Here is a 24,252-nt window from a genome sequence, read left to right on the forward strand (position 1 = left end):
AGCGGCTTATATGTTAAGTCAGCACATATTATATTTATCTACTAAGTAGCTGTGAAGGAAGGGAAAAGTGATACCACTACTGCGAATGAGATTTCGTACATCTTCAGGTCGTTGTTTAGTGTAGGTACAGCTCTTCCTCCTCAACTCACTGATACAAACACAGGACAGCTACCTAGCAACTGTGTCGCTGACCATGGTGCTAAAAACAACCCTGCATTTAATGGGCGCGTCCCGCTCCGAGTTCATTAACGTGTCCAAAACTACAGCCAGATGTGCCACATTTTAAGACTTGTGGGGAAGAACCTGTATTTTCGGAATACTAGTTTATGATAAAGTTTTATGACAGATGTGAACTAAAACATTTTATTTATTTATTTTCTTTGTTATTTTTAGTTTTTTTTTTGTTTTTTTTGGGGGGGGGGGAGAGAAGCTTAAAGTGTTTGTTTGTTTGTTTGTTTGTTTGTTTGTTTGTTTGTTTGTTTGTTTATTCTAGAATAACAGTATGGCTTTTCCTTTAACAAAAGGGTCGCCACAGCAGGTAGCTCAGCATGTTTGATTTCATTCACCTGACATGCTTCCTCCCTAAAGAGAGATTTGTGTCTCCAGCTGGAACTGAACTAGCAACCCCTGCTTGCCGAGCAAATTTCCAAACTACTGGTTATAATCTTTTATCATCCGTTGTTATATTCTTATAACCGTCTTATCTGCATTTCAGTTAACAGTGACGCCTCACAGCATGAAGCCCATGGGTTTAATCCAGCATAGGGCCTTATTTGTATTGGTCTTATATATTCTCTGTGTGTACACCTAACCTCTCACCCTGTGACAGCTAGGATAGGCTCCAGCCCTCCTTCAACCTTAAATTGGATAAGCAAAAGAGAAGGGTTGGATGGATGCATGGATGGGTTCTCTCTGGGTGCTCAAGAATCCTCCCACAGTTTAAACACATGCATGGGGTTATGCATGAGTGGTCGCCTGCCTGTCTGTGTTAGCCCCATCTCGCCCTATGACAGCTGGAATGGACATCTTATTTTGTGAGCAGCTGTATTTTTGTGATATCAGCTTAGATTTATATGTGTGTGTTTATCCTTTAAAACGTGCTTTAATAAATTCATTTATTGCAAGTAGAATGACAAACTTCTGTTAAATGCCAAAAAATGACACAGTGGCCATCAGGTCAAAGGCCATATTAAATCTTTTTATGAAAACAAACATTAACTTGAAAGACGTTTCTATTGAAGAGGTGAAACACGAAAAGAAAATATAGTCAAATATACCAATAAAAACAAGAGCCAAAAACAGCAACACATTAGGTTACAGCAGTTTTACATAATCAGTATAATGTAGACATAAGTCCACTATTTCTGACTGGTACCTGAAGGCAACATTGCACCGAGCAAGCCTTGCCGGGGTATTCCCATATGACCTGAACGCAGCACAAAACGACAGCAGTCAGAGGTGAAAAGTCTGGATCATGTTGTCATTCCAGCGGAGGCATACTTGAATGACAAAAGGACCTTGATCAACAAGGCGGTGAGCAGAGCACATCGAAGTTCTGTGCACAAAGGGAAGACATTGATGTCGTTTTCAACCAGCCAGCTAGCAAAAGCTGATATTTGTTAGCTAGCTAACGGAGTACCCCCCGTTAGCTAACCGCCACCATCATCGCTCCTAGCCAGCTGTGGATCGCCCTGTCTTCCTACCATGGGAAACGCAGCAACTGCCAAGAAAGGCAATGAACAAGAAAGCGGTGAGCACCTGGAAAGCATCCAGCTGGCCTCGCAGCCATTTAACATTAGTTATTGTGCAGTGTGAGCTTGCTTATAAAAGTGAGTGGAGAGCAGCCTTTAGCAGTTGTCCAGTGTTAGCGGGAGACTACAGTAATATGGTTTGCAGAGAAGAACCATCTTTGGTAGGGCAGTTTATGAGGTGTGTTTGCGGTCTCGTAATGATTCGTGTTTGTTTACCTCAGCGGAAAACGGTGCTACAATTTTTACAGTCAACTAATTATTGAGAAGGATAATCAAGGATGTGGTAGTGTGATCCTCAGCATCATATTCTTTGGTTATCTAAATCAGTCTGTGTTAAAGACAGCATCTCAGAATAAACTGTATTAAGGCTATGCACTATAACACTATAACGATTAAACGACAAAGCATCGTTTGCAGTTTCCAAAGGGCGAATATCGCGTGTGTAGACCCAGATAACATCAGCAAACATTTGTTTCCACTGAAGCCGCAGAACAAGGCCTGGTCAGTGCTAACAACAGGTATCTGATAACCACTGACTCACAAGCTGACCAGAATGCTGCTTGATGTGGTTAAACCAGATTAATGGTCGTGTAATAAAACATGTAATTGCTTTGTTTTCCACACAGTGGCTGCATAAAAAGAAATGACACTGTCTTTCCCACCTGGTTAACACTGATGTGCCAAGTCAGCTGTCAACAAGTCTGCTGTAAATTAAAGCGTTAATGCCTCTGATCACTGCTTTCTTATAGTGATATTAAAGTGTTGTCCTGATACTGTAACATCCAAAAACAGCAAAATCTTAGTCAAACTGCGACTACTGGAGAGGAATTTTGCATCCTAAAGCACTCTATTAATCACTTGGAGACGTAGCCAGAAGGCACTCTGTTGTGTTTGTGAGTAGTGACCAGCCTAATCCATTAAACTGTGCCATTCCAAGTGTTCTGTCTGGAGAGCACTGTTCTTGACCTGCTTTCTGTTTGGCACTTGTTCACACAGTCTTAGCGACTCATGAGACCTGTAGTTTCTGCAGGGAGGGGCTTGGAGTTGAGTAGAATAACACTGTGATGAATGAAGAAACTTAACACACTGTTATTCTGTGTTATCTAGATTTCTGTTCAAATATTACACATTAAATTAAACTTATCAATACTGGGTTTATAGGTACAGAAAAAAATGTTTTGCCATCAGGATGTTGGTCAGTATGGTTCCTACATATACATATCGTTAGCTTCATAGCATAAGTGCCTAAGTCATTGACTTAGTCAAATGACTTAGGCAATTATGCTATGAAGCTAACGATATGCAGATGTGGTCAGGTGTTTACATCCACTCATCATGGAAGTGAATATCATAGCAATTTTGGGCTTTTGATGATTTCTTTGAAGTGTTCTTTTTCCAAGGTGGACTGATTGTATGGCATACGTCCTTAATGACTTTAAAAGCAAGAATTGGACCAAAAGTTTGGATATTTTCTTTAATCCACACAGGGTCAAAAGTATGCATACCAAATATATATATGACTTTTAAAAAGTGTAAATGTAACTGTTTTTTATATAGCGCTTTCCTACTCTATCTGAGCACTCAAAGCACTTTACGCAACTTGCCTCATTCATTCATTCACACAAGCGTTTTGTGCTATGCTTTTTCTATATAATTGTAATTAGACTCTGCAACCATGTTCTACCGTTTTGTGCTAGTTCTGGTCGTTTTTCTTAGTTTATTTCTACTTTTTTCACGCGTGTCTGGGGACCCAGAGCAGGGATCCTTTGTTTACAGTAAGGATCAGCTGTTAGCGCTGCGTCCCGCAGCGGTACTGCCGGCGGACAGACCCGACATTCCCAGCGAGCTGAGGAGGAAAAGACGGGGGTGTCATGCTGGGAAGGAGCGCCGTCGCCCGAGAAGGAGACGTTATCGACCATCTCTTCCTTCTGTAATCATTGGAAACGTAAGATCTTTGCCCAATAAGATGGATGAGCTCACGTCGCTAACCTGGTCACAGAGGGAGTACCGGCAATGTAGCATCATGATGCTAACGGAGTCGTGGCTAACACCGCTAACTCCGGACACAAGCGTGACACTACCGGGATTTCAGATGCTGCGAGCGGACAGGACGAGAGAGAGCGGTAAGAGGAAAGGAGGGGGACTGGCAGTTTTTGTGAACGACAGATGGTGTAACCCTGGGCACATCACTGTGAAAGAACAACTCTGCAGCAGAGACATTGAGCTGTTAGCCGTTAGCATGCGTCCGTACTATCTGCCCCGGGAATTCTCGCATGTTATCGCAATAACAGCGTATGTCCCCCCCTCGGCCAACGCGGATGCAGCCTGTGACTCTCTCCACTCAGTGGTCAGCAGACTGCAAACACAATCTCCGAGAGCCCTTCTCATAATATCAGGGGACTTCAATCATGCCTCACTGGACTCCACACTGCCCACCTTCACCCAGTATGTGACCTGCCCAACCAGAGACAATAAAACACTGGACTTACTGTATGCCAATGCTGAAGAGGCATACAGTTCATCACCTCTCCCTCCACTGGGCAAATCTGACCACAACCTGGTGCACCTTGTCCCTGTGTATGAGCCCTTAGTGCGCAGGGAGCCACCAGCCACCCGCACAGTGCAGAGATGGTCAGAGGAGAGCGAGGAGGCTCTTAAGGACTGTTTTGAGTCGACTGTGTGGGAGGTGATCTGTGACGACCATGGAGAGGACATCGACAGCCTTACTACATGCATTACTGACTATATTAATTTCTGTGTGGATAACACCGTACCTACCAGGACTGTACGGTGTTTCTCCAACAACAAACCTTGGATTACCCCAGAAATTAAAGCTGTCCTCAAGCAGAAGAGGAGGGCCTTCAAATCCAAAGACAAAGAGGAGTTGAAAAGGGTGCAGAGAGAGTTGAGGGGACTGATAAGGAATGGGAAGGACAGCTACAGGCAGAAGATGGAGAACCAGCTTCAGCAAAACAACGTTGGTGAAGTCTGGAGAGGCCTCAGAACCATCTCAGGCCACAAACAGCAGAACTCTCTGCCTGGGAGGGATGTGAGGTGGGCAAATGAACTGAATCATTTCTTCAACAGATTTGATTCAACCATGAGACAGTCTGCAACATCGGCTGCAGACTCACCCACCCCCACTGCTGCTGTTCCACCTCAGACACTTCACACCTCCTCTATTCACCCTGCTCACTCCCCCCCACCCCGGACAACAGCATCCAATACACACTCAACACAAGGCTCCAGCCTGTCTCTCTCAACCACCCAGGTTAGGAGGGAACTGAGGAGGATTAATGGCAAGAAGGCAGCGGGTCCAGATGGCATCAGCTCGAGGGTCGTCAGGTCCTGCGCGGACCAACTGTGTGGGGTGATGGAGCACCTCTTCAACCTGAGCCTGAGGTTGGGAAGAGTCCCACAGCTCTGGAAAACCTCCTGTGTTGTACCAGTGCCAAAGACTTCACGCCCCAAGGACCTCAACAGCTACAGGCCGGTGGCTTTGACATCCCACCTGATGAAGACCCTGGAGCGGTTGGTCCTGGCTCAGCTTCGGCGCCTAATAAGCTCATCACTGGACCCACTTCAGTTTGCCTACCAGCCTGGCATTGGAGCGGATGATGCCGTCATTCACCTCCTACATCGTTCCCTCGCTCACCTGGAGACCGCTGGAAGCACTGTGAGAATCATGTTCTTTGATTTCTCCAGTGCCTTCAACACTATTCTTCCCTCGGTTCTGAAGGACAAGCTGGAGAACTCTGGAGTGGACCATCACCTCACTACCTGGATTTTGGACTACCTCACCGACCGACCACAGTATGTGAGGACTCAGGGCTGTGTGTCGGACAGGGTCGTCTGCAGTACGGGGGCCCCACAGGGAACGGTTCTGGCTCCGTTCCTCTTCACCATCTACACTGCAGACTTCTCCCACAACTCCACCCAGTGCTTCCTGCAGAAGTTCTCTGATGACTCTGCAATAGTCGGCCTCATCACTGATGGGGACGACAAGGAGTACAGAGGACTGACTCAAGACTTTGTGGACTGGTGCCAGCTGAACTACCTCCAGATCAACGCCAGTAAAACCAAGGAGCTGGTGGTAGACTTCCGCAGGCACAAGCATTCTCCACTGCAACCACTGAACATCCAGGGTATGGACATTGAGGCTGTGGACAGCTACAGGTACCTTGGTGTTCATCTGAACAACAGACTGGACTGGACTCATAACTCAGACGCCCTCTACAGGAAAGGCAGAGCAGGCTGTACCTGCTGCGGAGACTCAGGTCGTTTGGAGTGGAGGGCCCACTCCTGAAGACCTTCTATGACTCTGTGGTGGCTTCTGCTATCTTTTATGGTGTGGTCTGCTGGGGCGGCAGCATCTCTGCTGGGGACAGGAAGAGACTGAACAGGGTGATCCGAAGGGCCAGCTCTGTTCTAGGATGCCCTCTGGACCCAGTGGAGGTGGTGAGTGACAGGAGAACGGCGGCTAAGCTGTCATCCCTGATGGACAACATCTCCCACCCCATGCAGCAGACTGTGACAGCACTGAGCAGCTCCTTCAGTGGGAGACTGCGGCACCCACGGTGTGGGACGGAGAGATTTCGCAGGTCTTTCCTCCCCACTGCTGTCAGACTCCACAACAAAGACTTTAACTGAACAAACACACGCATCCACACATGTGCAATAACACTAAGTGCAATAATCTTTTCTGGCATCGTTGTATTTTTACTCAGTTGTATATAGTATTCGTATTCTATTTTTATCTTATTGTATATTTTTATTCTATTTTATTCTACTGTATATAGTATATTATTTTATTCTATTCTGTACAGCTGTGTACTGTATTTATTCTTATTGTATTCTAATTTTTGCGTCATAACTTTTGCACTGTCCACTTCCTGCTGTGACAAAACAAATTTCCCACGTGTGGGACTAATAAAGGTTATCTTATCTTATATAAATGCTTTCTATCTAACATTCACACACATTCATACTCCAATGGATGCATCAGAGAGCAACTCGGGGTTAGTGTTTTGCCCAAGGATTGGCATGCAGGCTGTGGCAGCCAGGGATCGCACCAACAACCTTTCAGTTAGCAGATCACTACCTGTCTTTGCCAGCATTTAAAATAATTTGTTTGTCAGTACTTATTGGGATGGACCAATACTCAGAGTAACGAGAAAGTCCAAGGAACTCAGTGCAAGAATGAAAGTTGTAGATGTACAAAAGCTGAGGTATCTAAACCACATACAGATTTTAAGACAATCAGTTCAAACAACTGTATGAAATTACAAGTTAATTGGATGTGTCACCACTCTGCCAAAGTCAGAAAGAATACCCAAATTCTCACCCGCAGATGAGAGTATGTTCAGGAACAACCAAGGCTCAACCCTGTCATGAACTGGAAACTGCTGGAACACTTGTGTCACTGTCTGCAATGAAGCAAGTCTTATAGTGCCATGAACAGAGGCTGAACTGCTACTAGTGGTACTGGTACATTTCACAAAGAAGGAGGACTACCTCCAGATTTGTCAACTTCACCTCAAACTAGGGCTGTTTGATATAACGATATATATCTGATGACGATATAGAAACATCTATCGTTTCATTTTACACTATCGTTTGTTTCGTGGTGTCGCAAAATAAACTGTTTACAGCAATATTTTTCATGGTTCTGATGGTCACTGTAGTGGCTATATTCATTTCTTAAAGTTCTCTCTTTCTCTTATATTTAATATAACCACACTACAGACGAACAAGCGCCTGTTTTTATGCGTTGTGGTTAGCAACAACGACGGTAACAGCATCGCGTGTCCGCTTGTTTATGTTCCACACAAACCTTTCACAATAAAGCTCAAGATCCTGTTGAGACTTTTCAAAATAAACTGAATCACGTGAAAGAGCAGATTATTTACTGATGAGAAGTAAAAAAGAGCCGCCAGGTGCTAAAAAATAAACCTTAGACTCAAACGTTAGAACAGGCTTTTCCCCGCAGCACGCCGTGTAATAAATACTCACAAAGCAAACGGCGGCCGTTACAACTTATGTCTAAAAATGTATCGTTTCATGCATCGGTTAAAAAACTCGACTCCAGCTACACGAGCTGGAAACACTTCACACAAGTCGAGCTGCCCGAGATTCACAAAATTTACAGAAAACGTTACATTTTTGTAATGCGGTTTTCGTCCTGGTCGCGGAACACTGGACCAGCTCTTTATCCTCTCCAGGATACTTGAGGGTGCATGGGAGTTTGCCCAACCAGTCTACATGTGTTTTGTGGACTTGGAGAAGGCATTCGACCGTGTCCCTCGGGGTGTCCTGTGGGAGGTGTTGCGGGAATATGGGGTGTCTGGCCCATTGCTACGGGCCATTCGACCATACAACCGTTGCAAGAGCTTGGTTCGCATTGCCGGCAATAAGTCGGACTCGTTCCCGGTGGGTGATGGGCTCCGCCAGGGCTGCCCTTTGTCTCCGGTTCTGTTCATAATTTTTATGGACAGGATTTCTAGGCGCAGCCAAGTGGCGGAGGGCTTTCGCTTTGGTGGCCTCAGAATCTCATCTCTGATTTTTGCACATGATGTGGTTCTGTTGGCTTCATCGGGTGAGGGCCTCCAGCTCGCACTGGAACGGTTCGCAGCCGAGTGTGAAGCAGCGGGAATGAGGATCAGCACCTCCAAATCTGAGGCCATGGTTCTCAGCCGGAAAAGGGTGGAGTGCCCACTCCGGGTCGGGGATGAGTTACTGCCCCAAGTGGAGGAGTTCAAGTATCTCGGGGTCTTGTTCGCGAGTGATGGGAGAAGGGAGCCGGAGATCGACAGACGGATTGGGGCTGCAGCTGCAGTAATGCGGACGCTGCACCGGTCCGTCGTGGTGAAGAGGGAGCTGAGTGTAAAAGCGAAGCTCTCAATTTACCGGTCGATCTACGTCCCTACCCTCACCTATGGCCACGAGCTGTGGGTAGTGACCAAAAGAACGAGATCGCGGATACAAGCGGCAGAAATGAGCTTCCTCCGAAGGGTGGCTGGCCTCTCCCTTAGAGATAGGGTGAGAAGTTCGGCCATCCGGGAGGGGCTCAGAGTAGAGCAGCTGCTGCTCCACATCGAAAGGAGCCAGCTGAGGTGGTTCGGGCATCTGACAAGGATGCCCCCTGGGCGCCTCCTGGGTGAGGTGTTCCAGGCATGTCCCACCGGGAGGAGGCCCCGGGGCGGACCCAGGACACGCTGGAGAGATTATATCTCTCGGCTGGCCTGGGAACGCCTTGGTATTCCCCCGGATAAGCTGGAGGAGGTGGCTGGGGAGAGGGAGGTCTGGGCCTCTTTGCTTAGGCTGCTGCCCCCGCGACCCGGCCCAGGACAAAGCGGATGAAGATGGTGGTGGTGGTGGTGGTTACATTTTTGTGATTTATATCGTTATCGGATGATAGATGTCTTATATCGGGATATGAGATTTTGGTCGTATCACACAGCCCTACCTCAAACTGCTAAATGTTTGAATCCTTGACACAGTTGCATATTCCAACAGTTCCAGCAGGTCAATGATCCAAAACACATCAGAACTGGTTTTGGAATGAATAGAGAGGGCTAACATTTAACTTCTGGAATAGCCTTTCCAAAAGACCTGACCTCAACCCTACTGGGTCTGTGCCAAAACACCAACCAGTTTTAACAAACTCTATTAACTCTCCCAAGAAGAGTGTGGTCAAATACAAGAATTTCGCCACAGTCTTTCTGATTGCTACCAAAGCCAGTTGGCCATAATGCAACGTGGAACATTTAACCAAATAATTGTGACTTGCGATCAGAGAAAATCCAAAATGGATTTTAAAGGCACTGAAGATGACAATAATTTCTCCCTAGAAAAAGGACAGCTCAACGAAATCATCAAACGTCCAGAATTACCATGGCATTTATGCCCATGATGAGTGTATGTAAAAGTCTGACCACTACTGTATACTTTGCAAGTGATTATAAAAAAGACAAAAGGATAAGATCATTGTTTTATTACTTCCCAACAGCAGTATATTTGAGAAAATACTTTGCAACTCACCATAAAGATAGCACTTGATTGCACACTAACATCTGCTCTGCTGTGATCGTACTCTGCTGCATGTGCTGCAGATAGTGCTGAAAGTATTGTAAACAACAGTCAGAGCTGTTCTGCAGGACAAGCTACAAGTTCACTACATTCTACACTGTTTTCTTAAGTTCCCTATTACCAAATATCAAACAACATCAAGATTTTTCCCCGACTAAGAATGGACGTTTGGTCGCCAACTATGCCAACACCAGTATATATGTGCCATTTTCTTTATCTGCTTAAACGACAGGATTCCACTTTTATTGCTGTTACCCAAATTGGTGTTAAGCCCCCCCAAAAGTCACCTTTTTACTGCCCCAGTATTTGCAGAAGTGTGCTTTAAAGGGTCAGCTCAAAAGAGTGACTTGGAGCAAATAGGAAAGCTCTTTAAAAAACTGCATTGTAAAGCATAACCACCAGAGAGCACAATAAGCCAGAGATAACTTCTCTTTCATGTTTTTAGTGGGTGTAACAGGCTTACCGATGTCTTATCAGTCGTCTGAATTAACCCGCTGCACTGTGGTTTTGACAGGACTTTGCATGCATGCTGTTATCAAACCAGTGTTATCTTTTGTGAGTGAGATAAAAGAAAATGCCTTTAAATGATTCTGCACAGAATTACTGGACATGCAGTTGGCCATAGAAACTGAAGCAGAGCACTTGAACAGGAAGCTTAACTTTATGTGGTTAGCCAAGCATCGCAGAGCCTTTGAGCACATACAGGAAGTCCCATCGATGCTCTGTCTCAAAACGTACTCACTTTGCCTGTGAGCCGTCGTTCTCACACACCAAAATATTTGCCTCAAAATGTCCCAGGGAAAGGATCAGTCCTTCGCCAGCCGTTTTTTTAACAAATACAAAAGTAAAGGTAGCCAAGAGAACAGAGTACAGGAGAGCGACGTGCCGCATATCTCTGAGTTCACCATCATGTGGGATAAGTGCAGTAAGTGCAGTTCATTGCTTTACTCTTAGATTTGCCCGCCACTTCTTGGGTTTCAGGTTTGCATTTTCTACCTTTATAGTTCCGTAGAAACACTTATTAAATCAACTGATTCTGTATAAATTGCATTATTTCGAATTATTTTTTGGCACGCCTCTATTTTTGTAATTTGCAACAAGCAGCCTAGTTTGATTACTGCTTTTAACTATTTAGAGGTACCTTAACCATCAATTTAACAACCTGTATTTGTCCATTTTTTTAGATCTACCAGAGAAGGCATAACGCTTTGTAGTGCAGCCCATTTGTGGTGCTTCAGCTGCTTACATTGTCTTAATATCTGTGTCTTGTCATTGTGTAACGTTTTGCAAGAAAGAAATGCATTTTATGTAAACCTTTAAAATGTCTCTTCAATCAGTGTTGTCCTTTGTTCTTCACAGACCAAAGAAGCCTCTAAAAGTGGCACAAAAGATAGAAAGAGTTCGATTTAATTGCTGAATACAGTCTAGTGTTAAAAAAAGACTGTGGGCTAAAATAACTGCTTGTTGCTCAATTGTTTAAAAAAAAGAAGAAAAAAAAGAAACTATTTTCTTGATGTTGCACAATAAGACGTAAACTTCCTTAAATATTTTAGCTGACGTTTTCAGAGACGATAAAGGAAGTCACCAAACCAAAATAATCACATTACTTCAGTGTAGAAGAGTTTTATAAGTTTTAAATTTAGTCTGGCGGTAGGCTTTGCCTTACATTGTCTCCTCTGTTATCATTTTGTTGTGTGAATCTAAAATGTGTTTTACATTATTTTCTTTCAAGACTTCATAAATGCTTCTTCCTCTCTTTCTCTTCTCCATCATTTCCATCCATGTGGATGAATGTTCCTGCAAACCCTTGGTGAACTGTAGAGACTTTTGGTATGCTCATTTTTCCATGAGGCGTCCCGAGTCAAAGAGTGAAAGTTTGTTGTCTCACTTTTAGTCAAACGCAGCCTTGACTGTATAGATTTAAATTGGTAGCAACATACCAAAGTGTAGCGGCACTGTAGGCACCATCTGATGGCTCTTTGACTTTGGAAAGCTCATGTCTGCAGTGACTTTCACAGTACGCTGTCTTTCTGTGGCTTGCTCTGATCTGTTCTGCATTTTGTCTGTCTCACTACCTGCCTCACTGCCTTTACCCCCACCTCCTCCTGAAAGAGATGCAGAATAGCTTGCCTTTAAATTGGCCAACTTGTAAAGTCCTCAGAGCTCTTTGCATCACTTTATGAATTAACATGTCCTGCTAAGGTGTGTGGTTTGAGGGTTTGGGTTGTTTTTTTTTCAATAGAAATATTTTTTCCTCTTTTGTCAAGTATGACATTTCCTCCCTGGTACTTGACCTTTGCTTGACCTTGCCTTGATTGTGTGAACTGCCCTTGTTTGTTTTTCTTGAACATGTTAAACTATCCCAGTTTGTTTTCCTGAGCATGTGCACTGACCTTGTCCGGTTATCTAAACTCTAATTCTAATTATCAAAACCGATCTTTTCTTTTATAGTGAAAGAGTTCTTAGCTAAAGCCAAAGAAGACTTCTTAAGAAAATGGGAGTGTCCACCACAGGTGGGTTGTTGTTTAAGGGTAATGTATAAACGTTTTCTCTGATTAGTACACTTTGTACACTTTTTTATTCTTATTTGAGTAAAAATGAGAGATTCAGTTGTGCCTCGTCATTTCCTTCTTGTTGACTTGAATGCTGGCCGATTGCATAATTGTGTCAGAGGCATGTGCTTCAAAAACATTTCCATTAAGCTTGTGTTTTTGAGCTACAGTGCATGAAGATAAACAGCTAGTGGCTTCCATAAGTACACATAGTTTAACATTTGCTAGTGTTGGTTGTTTTCCTGCCACTGATAATGTGTTTCCTTTAGTGCACAACAAGCCTGGATGACTTTGAAAGGTTCAAGACCCTGGGGACTGGATCATTTGGACGAGTAATGCTCGTGAAACATAAAGCAACAAACCAGTTCTATGCCATGAAGATCCTGGACAAACAAAAGGTAAGCGAATGGCTTGCATTTGCATCCATAAGAGCTGGTGTTGTAAACTGCAAAGATGTTTTGTTTCTCATAAAAGGAAATGGAGCGTTTCCTCTCAGCACTAACATTATGTTTTTGAAAACCTCAAAGGCGCCTCACGCCGCAGTTTCGATCTTTAAATACTGATGTGAAAGTTTAGAGGCAGATTGGCCTGCCGGTAGTGCCTTGCTCATGTAGCAACCTCGTGTTCCCCTGAATTTCACCATCAGCTCAAGAGGTGAACCTGTTTAGCTTTTGGTTTCGCTCAACAGTTACAACCACAGCTTTCACACTTTTTTTCCACTGTATGGATGTTATTGTTTGTTTCTGCAGCCATTACTTTCCACTAGCGTCCTCCGGTACAGCATGAGACTATACCGTCGAAAACATAAACTGTATATCCTCTAAATGTCCTGCTGAGCGATGTCTCACAGTTTGTTCGGGTTGGTGATGTCTTGATGTCTCAGAATTAACAGTAAGCTTATAACCAAAAGCATTTTCTACTTTCAGCTTTTGGCTGCATAGCTCGTGGTGTGCACAGCGTCACTGGGCAGCGGTTTCTGCAAGGTTTTGTGCATCAGCTCGTGTTAAATAGATTTTTTATCTTTCGACTGCGTGACCACGCAGCAATAACAGGACTTAAACACCACAGGAAGTCCTTAGTGATGGATTATCTATCTTAAATTGAATAGTTTGATTTTAATCCCTCAACAAAATTTACTCTAAACTGTGTGGAGAGTCACAGAAACACAGTTAAAAAATGTAAAAATGTAATACGTTTGAAGCTGCGGTAAAACATGGAAAAAACAAGAGGGCACCTCAAAGAGTTATTAACATCACCTGGAAAATCATCGGCCACCCCTTTCCCTGCCTGAAGGACCTCTACAGCACCCGCTGTCTCAGACGGGTACACAGCATGGTGCCGGTCTGAGGAACACCCGGGACACTGGGCGTTTTATCTGCTGCCCTCTGAGAGATTTGGTCACAGACAAATAAACCCAGGGACAGTTTTTACAACAAGCCAACGACTGTAATCATTGCTAATACCTGACCTGATCTGATTAGCTATTTTCTTATGTTTATGTCTCTGCACACACATTTCATTATTACACTTATTGTATATATTTTATTCTGTACGGATGTTATTTATTGAGATTACCGCTTGCCTTTATTTTAGCGTGAGTGTGGGACAGCACTGCAACTTCGTTGATATGATTTTTTTGTTTATGTCTCTGCCTTTTTTCTTTTTTCCCCTTTAGGTGGTGAAATTGAAGCAGATAGAACACACGCTAAACGAAAAAAAAATATTGCAGGCCGTCTCCTTCCCCTTCCTCGTCAGACTGGTGTACGCTTTCAAGGTAAGGACAAAACAAAGGTGTAAAGATTGTATTTGTTCCAGACAGTTAATCCTGTCGGTTAATTGGCCAACATGTCGTCATCACATTTAGATTAAATACCAAGTCCCCTGGTTGCTTTTGTCCTGTGACAGAGTTATTTCACACAAGATGACCGAGTCCAAAGAACAGAAACTTAACTTTAAACTGCACATGTGGTTAGTCTCTTGTCCTAATGTCATTAATTTCTCATATTTATATACATATATATATGTATTCTTTAAATTAACAGGACAACTCAAACCTCTACATGGTAATGGAATATGTTCCTGGTGGAGAGATGTTCTCACACCTCAGACGCACTGGGAGGTTCAGGTATTATGCACATAATTATTGTTAGCGTTCGGTTGTTTTTTGTTTGCGATTGCTGTTGTAGCCACAAATAGCTGAACAAAAGCAATTTCAGGTGTTCTGTTTTGGTCTGTCAGAGCTATAAATGAATTAGAAACCTACACCTATATAGTGTTTGACTGAGTTGTCTTTCATTCAGAAGAGACTTGAGTTCCTTCATATTTTCCGTCAGTATCTGACTGTCTGTGTTTCCTTCTCTCAGTGAACACCATGCTCGATTTTATGCAGCTCAGATCGTGCTCACCTTTGAGTACCTTCACTCCTTAGACCTCATCTACAGAGACCTGAAGCCTGAAAACCTGCTCATAGACCAACATGGGTATATCCAGGTATATAGTCAATGTAAAGAAATAAAAGTAGTGGAAAGGCATCAGCAAATCAGAAACAGTGTGTTAATAGGACAGCCTGGGGGCTGAAGCCTTCAGATGTTAGTTTATAGCTGGACAAAACTGAAGCAAGATACATCTTAAAGACTTTAGTTGACATTGTTCTGTGTTTGCAGTCAGTCTAAAACCAGACCTGAGAGGTTGTGACATGTACGTGCTCGATGTTGTCTCTAAAATAACGTTCTATACGTAACGTTCTATAAGTCGTATTAGCCTAAATTATTGTAAATAAACATATAAAGAAGACAGGATTTTTAATCATCTCTACCGGCAGAGATTAGAGCCACTGAAACTGTCACTAGATTAAAAGCCATGATAAAAAGTCTATTACACCGAAACAGATCTGCCAGTCTGAAATGTTAATTCGAGTGGTAAACTCTGCGTTGTAACCTGGTTAAACAGTTTCAGAAAACCACAGTTCTCACAGGTCCTGTGTGTAGTTCAGTGGGTTTTGATTTAGTGCGTTTCTGCCTGTGACAGTAACATTTGTGTCTGTCAAACCTGTGATAGTTCAGTCAACCTGCACTGTTATAGTCCTGCATGGTTACCTTTATGTATTTATTCTTCTCATAACAATTGTGTTGTTTTTTTTATCTCAGGTCACAGACTTTGGCTTTGCCAAAAGAGTAAAGGGCAGGACCTGGACGTTGTGTGGAACTCCTGAGTATCTGGCTCCAGAGATCATCCTCAGCAAGGTGAGGCTTCATACACAGTTAGCCCATCTTACATGTTTGAATGTCCGGCTGGAGGCTGCTGGGTGATGGTTCAGTTTGTGTGCTGACCTTTGTGCACAAATCCACATTTATATTGAATCAATTGTCATTTAGAAATTCAAACAAACAGCTAATTGATCTCACTCCAGTTAAGCACATTTTTCACTGGCAGCCTTTGACACCGAGTGTCAGCTGATGTCTTTCCTTACAGATTTGAGTCAGTGCTGAGGTTAAATTATTCTCTGTCCCATATAACTACGGGATATTAATACATCAGGATATAATCCTTGTATTAGTCATACAGTGTAGATCTAGAGGCCCACAAAATAAGCCGTGGAGAGAGCTCTACCAGTACTGCCTTTGTTTTGTTTAAAGCTCGTTCTGCTGTAGCACAGAGGCTTTACAACAACGAGCCACTGTCCTGGTCTTTATCTGTCTCGATCGTCTCAAGAGTTGCGAGTTCGCCTTGTAATCGGAAGGTTGCTGGTTCGAGCCCCGGCTTGGACAGTCTCGGTCGTTGTGTCCTTGGGCAAGACGCTTCATCCGTTGCCTACTGGTGGTGGTCAGAGGGCCCGGTGGCACCAGTGTCCGGCAGCCTCGCCTCTGTCAGTGCGCCCCAGGCTGGCTGTGGCTACAGTGTAGCTGCCTCCACCAGTGTGTGTGTGTGTGTGTGTGGGCCATTTACATTCTTCAGTATCGCTTCATATGTTTAGAAACGGGGACACTGAACCTTCTCTCCTCGGGGACTGTTTTTGCAAAAAGAGCTTAAACATAAATATTAATACATCAGATAAAATAAATAAATAGTAAATTACACATTACTGATCTTTCTTTGAAGTCATTTATTAAAAAAAAACAGTGATGGAATTAATTAACATTGGCATTACATGTTATAATTAATAAAATGAGAGCCTGAGAGTCCATTTTACCAAAAATGTTCTTGAATTAAATATTAAGTATCTGGTCCGGGCCTATAGAGGCCCCCTATGACGTCTTCCAGGTAGTTCTTTTGCTACTGGCTCAAAGAAAGTCAGCTCGTTCCCATTAATGTTCAGCGGACATGTGAACTCTGGCTTTAAAACGAAAAGTCTGACACGGAGAGTAGATTATATCATCAGAGGCATCAGTAGAAACATCAGACTAGATAGAAATGACTTTACTATTACTCTGTACTTGGACAAGCGAGTACAGAGGGTGGTCAGTTAAGAGATGCCCCTTATCCTGGAGGTCAAAATTGCAACTGTGCCCTGTGTTGGGCTTCTTTAGCTCTCTGAGTCAGACTATCTCCAAATTTGAGATAATTTGTTACTTTTGCTTTCTAATTAAAAATAGACCAAGAAAAGTCTTTAAAATTTGATGAAACATTTTTTTCTTTCAGGGCTACAACAAAGCTGTGGACTGGTGGGCTCTTGGAGTTCTTGTCTACGAGATGGCTGCTGGTTACCCTCCTTTTTTCGCTGATCAGCCTATCCAGATTTATGAAAAAATTGTTTCTGGCAAGGTATGCAAAGATAAGCAGGAGCAATGTTTGAGCTTTACTTTTTCCAATGTTTAAATGCTCTGATATTAGTTGGTGAAGCTAGATGAGTTTAAATATCTGGGGTCAACCATCCAAAATGCACAAGAGAGGTGAAGAAGAGAGTGCAGGTGGGGTGAAGTGGGTGGAGACGAGTGTCAGGGATGATTTGTGACAGAAGGATAGCAGCAAGAGTGAAAGGGAAGGTTTACAAGATGGTAGTGGTGTTGTGATGTGCGGCTTGGAGGCAGTGGCACAAGAGCTGGAACTCTGGGTGGCAGAGTTTAAGATGCTCAGATTTTCAGTGGGAGTGACCAAGAGGGACAGCACAGGATGAGCGGTTTGGAGACAACGTTAGAGAGGCAAAAAGGAGATGGTTGAACATGGAGCTGCTGGGCCAGAGTAAGACCTCAGAGAAGATTCATGGATGTAGTGAAGGAGGACATGCAGAGGATTGGTTTGGCAGACGAAGATGCTGAGGATAGGGTGGAGGCAGATGATCTGCTGTGGCAACCAGCCAGAAGAAGGAGGACACTGCTGACTACCATCGGGACCAGCTTGCTTTTGGCTTTCCAGTTGTTCTTTAGTGCTTTTAGCTGTTTTATTTCAGCGTAATAAGCGAAACAGTGAAAGTATTTTTCTGCAATTTGTGTTTCATAACCCACATCTTTGATTTATTTATGTATTTTTGCAATTCTGCAGGTTCGATTTCCCTCTCACTTTAGCTCCGACCTCAAGGATCTGCTGAGGAACCTGCTTCAGGTTGACCTGACAAAGAGATTTGGGAACCTGAAGAATGGTGTCAATGACATAAAGAATCACAAGTGGTTCTCCACAACAGACTGGATTGCCATCTATGAGCGAAAGGTTGGTGTTGTTTTTTTTCCCAGGGAAAATAATCAGTGTGTTGCTCGCGCTTCCTTTTTTGGATGTGGTTCATATTAAAATGGAAAATTCATATCCTCCTAAATTCTCAGGTTGAAGCTCCCTTCTTGCCAAAGTGCAGAGGACCAGGAGACACAAGCAACTTTGATGACTATGAAGAGGAGGAGATCCGTGTATCGCAAACAGAAAAGTGTGCGAAAGAGTTTGCTGACTTCTAGTGAACGAGCAAGAGTCCCAATCAGGGCTCTTGTGTTTTGGGATATTTGCACTCCGCTGAGGGTTAAGATGGAACTGAGGCCATCACGTGCTCAAACAAATGCCTAGTTCCTTCAGTCCACACAGCCGAATGAGCTCCTTTTTTTGCCATGATCCTGCGTGCTGTTAGCACTAATCTATACACAGGCACATTATGCAGACACCCCTCGTGCTGCAACACAGAGTACCAGACCACGTTCCTGTTGTGTTTCTTTTTTTTACCTTGTTTTCTATGTTTGCCACTGTCTGTGTCCTGTCGTCCCTTATTTAAGTTCTTATTTGAGAAGCAACTTGAAGACGAATATTAATCTTACTTTGAAGCAGCTAGCTGGTGTTGCACATGATGTGGTTTTTAGGCTTTTGGATAACTAAGGGACACTTTTGGGCAGAGCGTTTAAATATCTGATATCTCATTGGCTGTTACACGTTTTCTGTTACATGACTTAGTTTCCCGTAGGATTCAGTTTAGTATTCCTTAATCAGAAACACTGAAAGTAAATCTAAAGCTAAAGCCGTCCGAAGCCCCTCCCATCAGCCGAGCACAGGCTGCAAATGCAAACTTTTGGCTTCACGCAACATCCAAACCCATCTCTACAAGGTGAAAGTTAGAATTCTAACCCACGGCACCAGTTTGTCTTTATTTCTGTGCTGATGTTCTCCTTCCTTTTTATACCACTTTACCTGGTGTCGTTTGAAAGACCCGTGATAGGCCAGAGTCTCCCGTCACATGTCGCGTTTCGAGTGGGCTTTAGTGGAGATGCAGCAATAAAGCTCCCTCTAAGATCATTTGAAGCTAAATATGATGAGAGGTTAATATAAATGTTTTCTTTTTTTTTGTCCAAAAAAATGCCGAAAACATGTTGCCTAGCCCAGCTTTAAATATCATTATTTATCCCTCTGTTGCCCTCGAGACCTGAAATTGTGTATTTGTGCATATAGATGTATGATTTGATTTCTTTAAAGAACGTGTTTCCTTAGGGCATGACCACAATTCAATGAAGGGAAAGAAGCGGTGATGGCTTCTTGAAGTTTTGGCACGCTCAAAGAAGCGGATCAATATTGACAAGTGTTATTATGAAGCAGAAACTTGTCAGTGTTGTGCTGATCAATCTGTAGCATCGTTTATCCATATCTGGTCGCAGGACTTTTCCTTTTTACCTCAGTCTTGGTGTGATATTAGCATAATGGAATGAAGTAATATATTTTTTCTGGTACGGCTATGTTAGAGAGAAAGGGAACTAAGAGAATTTGAGTATATCACTGTGCACAACACAACATTTACATGGTTTGTTTTATACATTAGTGCGTTTTTCAGTAATTGAAAGGTCAGGTGGTGATATTTTCGTGAGGTTTTATCATGAAGGGGAAGCAGTGTTGGTCTCATTTAGGTTGCTGTTTGTTTTGTTTTTTTGTCTTTTAACTGCTGTGTTTTGAGCAGAACAATCGCAAGATGTTGTGTACCTGCCATATTTGTTTGTCATTTTTTCATGTTTGTATAGATGTGTCACAACAACCTGATAACAGCCTAAAAATGTTCCCACTTTTTCGTTTGTTACCTTTTAAATTGTTCCAAAGCCTCAGGCATTCATGCAGTAAACAAGTAAATTGGATATGGGTTAAGAAAGAAACACAACATTCACAAACAGTGAAGAGAAAACTGAAATATCATCACCTTAAAGTATTAATTCAACTCGGCCACGCTTGATGCTTTTTTCGCTCTTTTTTTTTTTTTTTTACATCAGTAACACAGCTGACAAAAATAATAGTTTTCAAAGGAAATAAGCTCATAAGACTCCAAAATATCAGTTACTCCTTTTAATTTATTGTTAAATCATATTCTATAAGGTTTTATGAGCAACTTTCATGACCCATTAATTCTCACTCTTTCCCTGCCGCTAAGTAAAGAACAAACAACTCTCCGGTTACAGGTTAACATATCTAAAGGACTTTTCTTTCATCCAGACATCAGAAACGTTCTTTTCTTTGTGAACAGAGGTTTGTCTCTGCTGTCCACACGAATGTCAGAGTTTGATCCTCACAGCTGTGTGAAAATCGAGTTTTACATTTCACACTGTCAGGAATAGCAGTGCACTATTGACAGTGTTTCACTTTATGTCCCTTAAGTCTTGAGAAGCTTCGTCATAATTTGACAAGATGCTCAAGTATTTGTATGCGAGGAAAATGCAATTGAATCAAGTTCAACAATCATAGAAACCAAATGTGAAAAGATTTGCAGACTGAATGCTATTTTGTAGCATTTTATACATAAATATTGGCAACATGTGAACTTTTATTTTACTGTTTGAGCCCAGCATGTGACATTTTTTTATTTACCCTTGTTTTCATTTCCGAGACAGAACTGTTTCGTATGCTGTTTTATTTATATTTAGAGATAATGAATAAACACTGAAATGTTTAATCGTCTATAGTTCTCATATAAAAGACTCCAAATGTTTTATTTGCAAGTGTTAAAAACAGTGAATATACTGAAAAGTTTTATCTGTGTAACTTTTTATTTGCCCTGTTAAGACTTACGTTTATGTACACTGACACCTCAAATGCCTATTTAAAATGATAGCCTTTTGATTTTAACTTATTTTTTTTTCATTTCCTTTGTCTAAAGAAAGATTTTTTTTAAATAATCCTTTAAAAACAGATTTACCAAAAAAGATCCAACAATTTTCTTCTTCTCACTTTGAAGTCTGGACAGGATTTAATGGTAAAATCCAGAACAAATATTCAAACAGGACTTTGAAAAGCACAGTCCCAAACAGCTTGTGTGTGTGTGTGTGTGTGTGTGTGTGTGTGTGTGTGTGTGTGTGTGTGTGTGTGTGTGTGTGTGTGTGTGTGTGTGTGTGTGTGTGGGTGTGTGTGTGTAAATCTTCCCAGAAACTGTGTAGGAAATCCATATCTCTCCACATCTGTATCTCCGTATCCTTTATTTCCCAATCTGTGTAATCTTTGTCAGATTTCATGTAAATGATGGCACTTTTTCCCTGAACCACCTCACACTCCTGACTGCAGGAAATCCGTTTATGAGTTCTCTGTAGCTAGTCACATGTGCCAGTATGGGATCAATAATCTGAAATGTGTCTCTATTTAGTTTGTGGAATTTTTGCACATCATTTAGACGGCTGACACGGTTTTTGTTTTTTGTTTTCCCACTCATATATATTTGTGTTTGCAAGGGGAGTATACTTTGCTGTAGCAGATTTTATGTAACAAAGAATATGTCACAATAATAAATTCTTTTTATTAAAAAGTTTGGTTGTGAGTTTGCTCCTGGGTGATCATCAGCAAGTGTCTAATCTCACTGAACTGCAAACCAAGGCGTTGGGGACGCAAAACTACATTACCCATGATTCTTTGGTGCCCTGTGGGTGATGGAAGCGAAAGCGATGAAGAGGGGGCTAGTTGGCTTTACTTGATTAAATCTTGATTTTATCAAACGACCGCTGTCGTTTAATAATTTGTAAAATATCGTAGTTATTGGAAAACTTTTTAAGATTTAAACTACGTGTAAACGTCGGGCGGGCCATTTCTGTCAAAGCGCGAATCTCTAAAACAAGGTAACTGTTAAATTTTGTATTAGCAAGCCTAGCTAACTACCCCTGGTAGCTTAACGTTAGCGTTAACGCAGAATACGAAGTGGCAGTGATTAAATATCTGTCGTCATTTAACATAAAATTGTTTTCTTAACTCTCCTCTCTGATAAGGTAATTTTTTTTTACTTTATTTATTTATTTTTTATGTTTCTAATGTAATTCTATGTTTTTAATACAGCTAACAACGTGAGTTTTTGGTCGTCATTTTCACACACTACAGCTCTCCCCGTTGTCAGTCAGAAACGATTGGATTTGTTTTGTTCTTTAGCTGTGTTTCGGGTTTTTTAAATTAAATGAATTTTGTTATTTACTGCACAACTGTTTTTCCTGCAGAAACATCCAGTAAATGGCAGACTGCGAAAGATAAACAATGAGGGTTTTTCAACTGCCAGCACACTAAGTTCCCCGAGAGAAGACGTCTGATGAAAAATTACTGTAACGTTAAAGATCGTAAGTGTTTCCTTACACCTAAGTCAGTGATTAAACTAGCAACGCTTGTGTTTAATCAGGTAGTCGTGTAAGGTTCCTCTGTGAGGTGTTTGGGCTTTTCTGTTGCTTGTGTAACCCGTTGGTAGCGGTATAATTGCAAAATACCTGCCATCACAATGGTTGACGGAGTAGAGGAGTAAAAAAAAATAGCTCAGACATTTAGTTGGTTAAGTTAACCAGCTGACAGAGAACAGTTTGATCGCACACGATTAAAATGTGTCATTTTTGCAAGGAAAAAAAACACCAAATTCATATTCTTACACGTTTTTAAACAAAATATTTGCAGGTTTCTGCATATTTTTTTTAATAGCAAACTGAATGTCTTTACACTCTGTATCAAGTCATTTGAAGTTATTTGCCTGTTTATTCTAATTTGAAAGAGAATTAGAAAATGAAAAGCATTTTAGAAAATACTTGTAATTTTCAAATTGACTGAATAGTTTCTTTTTGCTTTTGTAATTTTCTTGTTATTTTTTTTTTTAAGCTACAGCCGACATGGAAGACAAGGCAAATGGATCAGTTGACACCAAAAGGTGTGTAGGATCTTGTTGATTGACAAACTATTTTAGATATTTTAAGCTGCTCTTAAAATTAAGCATACATTTTATATTAAGATGAATACATTTAATTTCACCTTACAGCCCAGTGGAGAACGGTCAGCTGCCGGACCCTTCCAACTGGGCAGTTGCTGATGTTGTCAATTATTTCAAAGCAACAGGGTTTGAGGAGCAAGCCATGGCTTTCCAGGATCAGGTTTGACTGTTATTTCCTGCTCAAAATTGCTGCCACATGATGCTGACAAACTAGGGAAAACTAGAATTTCTGTCTTTATCTGACAGGAAATTGATGGTAAGTCCCTGCTCTTGATGACGCGTAACGACGTCCTGACGGGGCTGTCGATAAAGCTCGGCCCCGCACTGAAAATCTACGAGTATCACGTGAAGCCGCTGCAGACTCAGCACCTGAAAAGCAACGCCTCGTAGCGCCGCAGGCCGTCCCAGCACCCACGTCTGTGACAATCATTGTGTCAGGAGAGCCCAGGTTAGCCGTCGTTTCGCAGAGACTTTTCAGCCCACAGTGGCTTCTTAACAGGATTTTTGAATGCTGTATTTTTTCTTTTTGTTTGTGTTCTTTTTATATAAGCGTGGACCCCAAAAATGGGTTGCACACAGTGTCCACTCAGCCGTTTACCCTTTCAGCCATTCTTATATCTGCTGCTTGAGATTTTTTTTTTGTATTTTTGTATTTTTTTGTGTTTTATTTAAAAGAAGAAAATTTGGGGAAAATACTCTGCAGGTATGGTTTTTGTGTGCGTGTATGTGTGTGAGTGCAAAGTGAATTAACCCATGAAGGTTTAAAAAAATAAGTATTTGTATATAAGATTATATTATAGTTGAAAACTGTATGTTCTGTCGCATCTAAAGACTTTGATACATGCAGATAATGATTCTGGTGCGTTGCCCTTTTTCCCCCTGAAACTTTCTATGTTTTAAAATGTGCATCTGAGTCAATGAGTCGTCTTCAGCATGTGACCGTGAACCACTTTGTTTTCCCAGACACAACGACCCGAGCAAAAGCCACCTTGTTCCTGAACATCTACATTATTCAGGCTTGAGACTCTTGATATGGAAATATTTATGTGTATATATTATTATTGTTATTATTATTATTATTATTATCTATCAACCTGTGGTGCTTTCAGCATTGTCACACAGACAACTGTTCAAAAGTGTGTATGACCAATGTACATGTGCAGCATAACACTGGAGTTTTAATATCCGAATCTGAGATTTGCAATAAATGGTGCTCTTTTCTCACCAAAGATCAATGTTAGTTTATGAATTTATCAAC

The 24,252-nt window shown here is 42.0% G+C and overlaps 3 protein-coding genes across 10 annotated transcripts in view; all 3 read left to right on the forward strand.

Annotated features, from left to right (window-relative positions):
* The window catches only part of spata1 (spermatogenesis associated 1), a 327,756-nt gene that overhangs the window by 266,776 nt on the left and 36,728 nt on the right, over positions 1 to 24,252 (forward strand). The window lies entirely within an intron of this gene.
* On the forward strand, positions 1,413 to 21,569 carry prkacba (protein kinase, cAMP-dependent, catalytic, beta a). Of its 2 annotated transcripts, none has more exons than XM_026142727.2 (10): positions 1,413 to 1,750; positions 12,291 to 12,352; positions 12,661 to 12,789; positions 14,067 to 14,165; positions 14,434 to 14,516; positions 14,755 to 14,881; positions 15,538 to 15,633; positions 17,030 to 17,152; positions 17,870 to 18,034; positions 18,145 to 21,569. In XM_026142727.2, exons 1-10 carry the CDS (start codon positions 1,705 to 1,707, stop codon positions 18,268 to 18,270), a joined length of 1,056 nt encoding a protein of 351 aa, XP_025998512.1. In that variant the 5' UTR covers positions 1,413 to 1,704; the 3' UTR covers positions 18,271 to 21,569. The 2 variants fall into 2 exon arrangements, with proteins under 2 accessions (XP_025998512.1, XP_025998510.1); XM_026142725.2 differs by lacking the exon at positions 1,413 to 1,750 and adding an exon at positions 10,494 to 10,764.
* On the forward strand, positions 21,661 to 24,229 carry samd13 (sterile alpha motif domain containing 13). Of its 7 annotated transcripts, none has more exons than XR_003269807.2 (6): positions 21,661 to 21,876; positions 22,246 to 22,362; positions 22,886 to 22,934; positions 23,043 to 23,154; positions 23,241 to 23,442; positions 23,958 to 24,229. XR_003269807.2 is itself a non-coding variant. In XM_080289739.1 (5 exons), the coding sequence occupies exons 2-5, from the start codon at positions 22,335 to 22,337 to the stop codon at positions 23,382 to 23,384; spliced, it is 333 nt and encodes a 110-aa protein (XP_080145865.1). In that variant the 5' UTR covers positions 21,662 to 21,876; positions 22,246 to 22,334; the 3' UTR covers positions 23,385 to 24,229. The 7 variants fall into 7 exon arrangements, 4 of the variants coding, with proteins under 4 accessions (XP_080145865.1, XP_025998776.1, XP_025998775.1 ...); XR_013901784.1 differs by having other exon boundaries at positions 21,673 to 21,876; positions 22,892 to 22,934; XR_013901783.1 differs by lacking the exon at positions 21,661 to 21,876 and adding an exon at positions 21,883 to 22,023.

The sequence above is a fragment of the Astatotilapia calliptera genome, chromosome 15, assembly GCF_964374335.1.
Source record: "Astatotilapia calliptera chromosome 15, fAstCal68.1, whole genome shotgun sequence".
In the NCBI taxonomy this organism is placed as follows: domain Eukaryota; kingdom Metazoa; phylum Chordata; class Actinopteri; order Cichliformes; family Cichlidae; genus Astatotilapia; species Astatotilapia calliptera.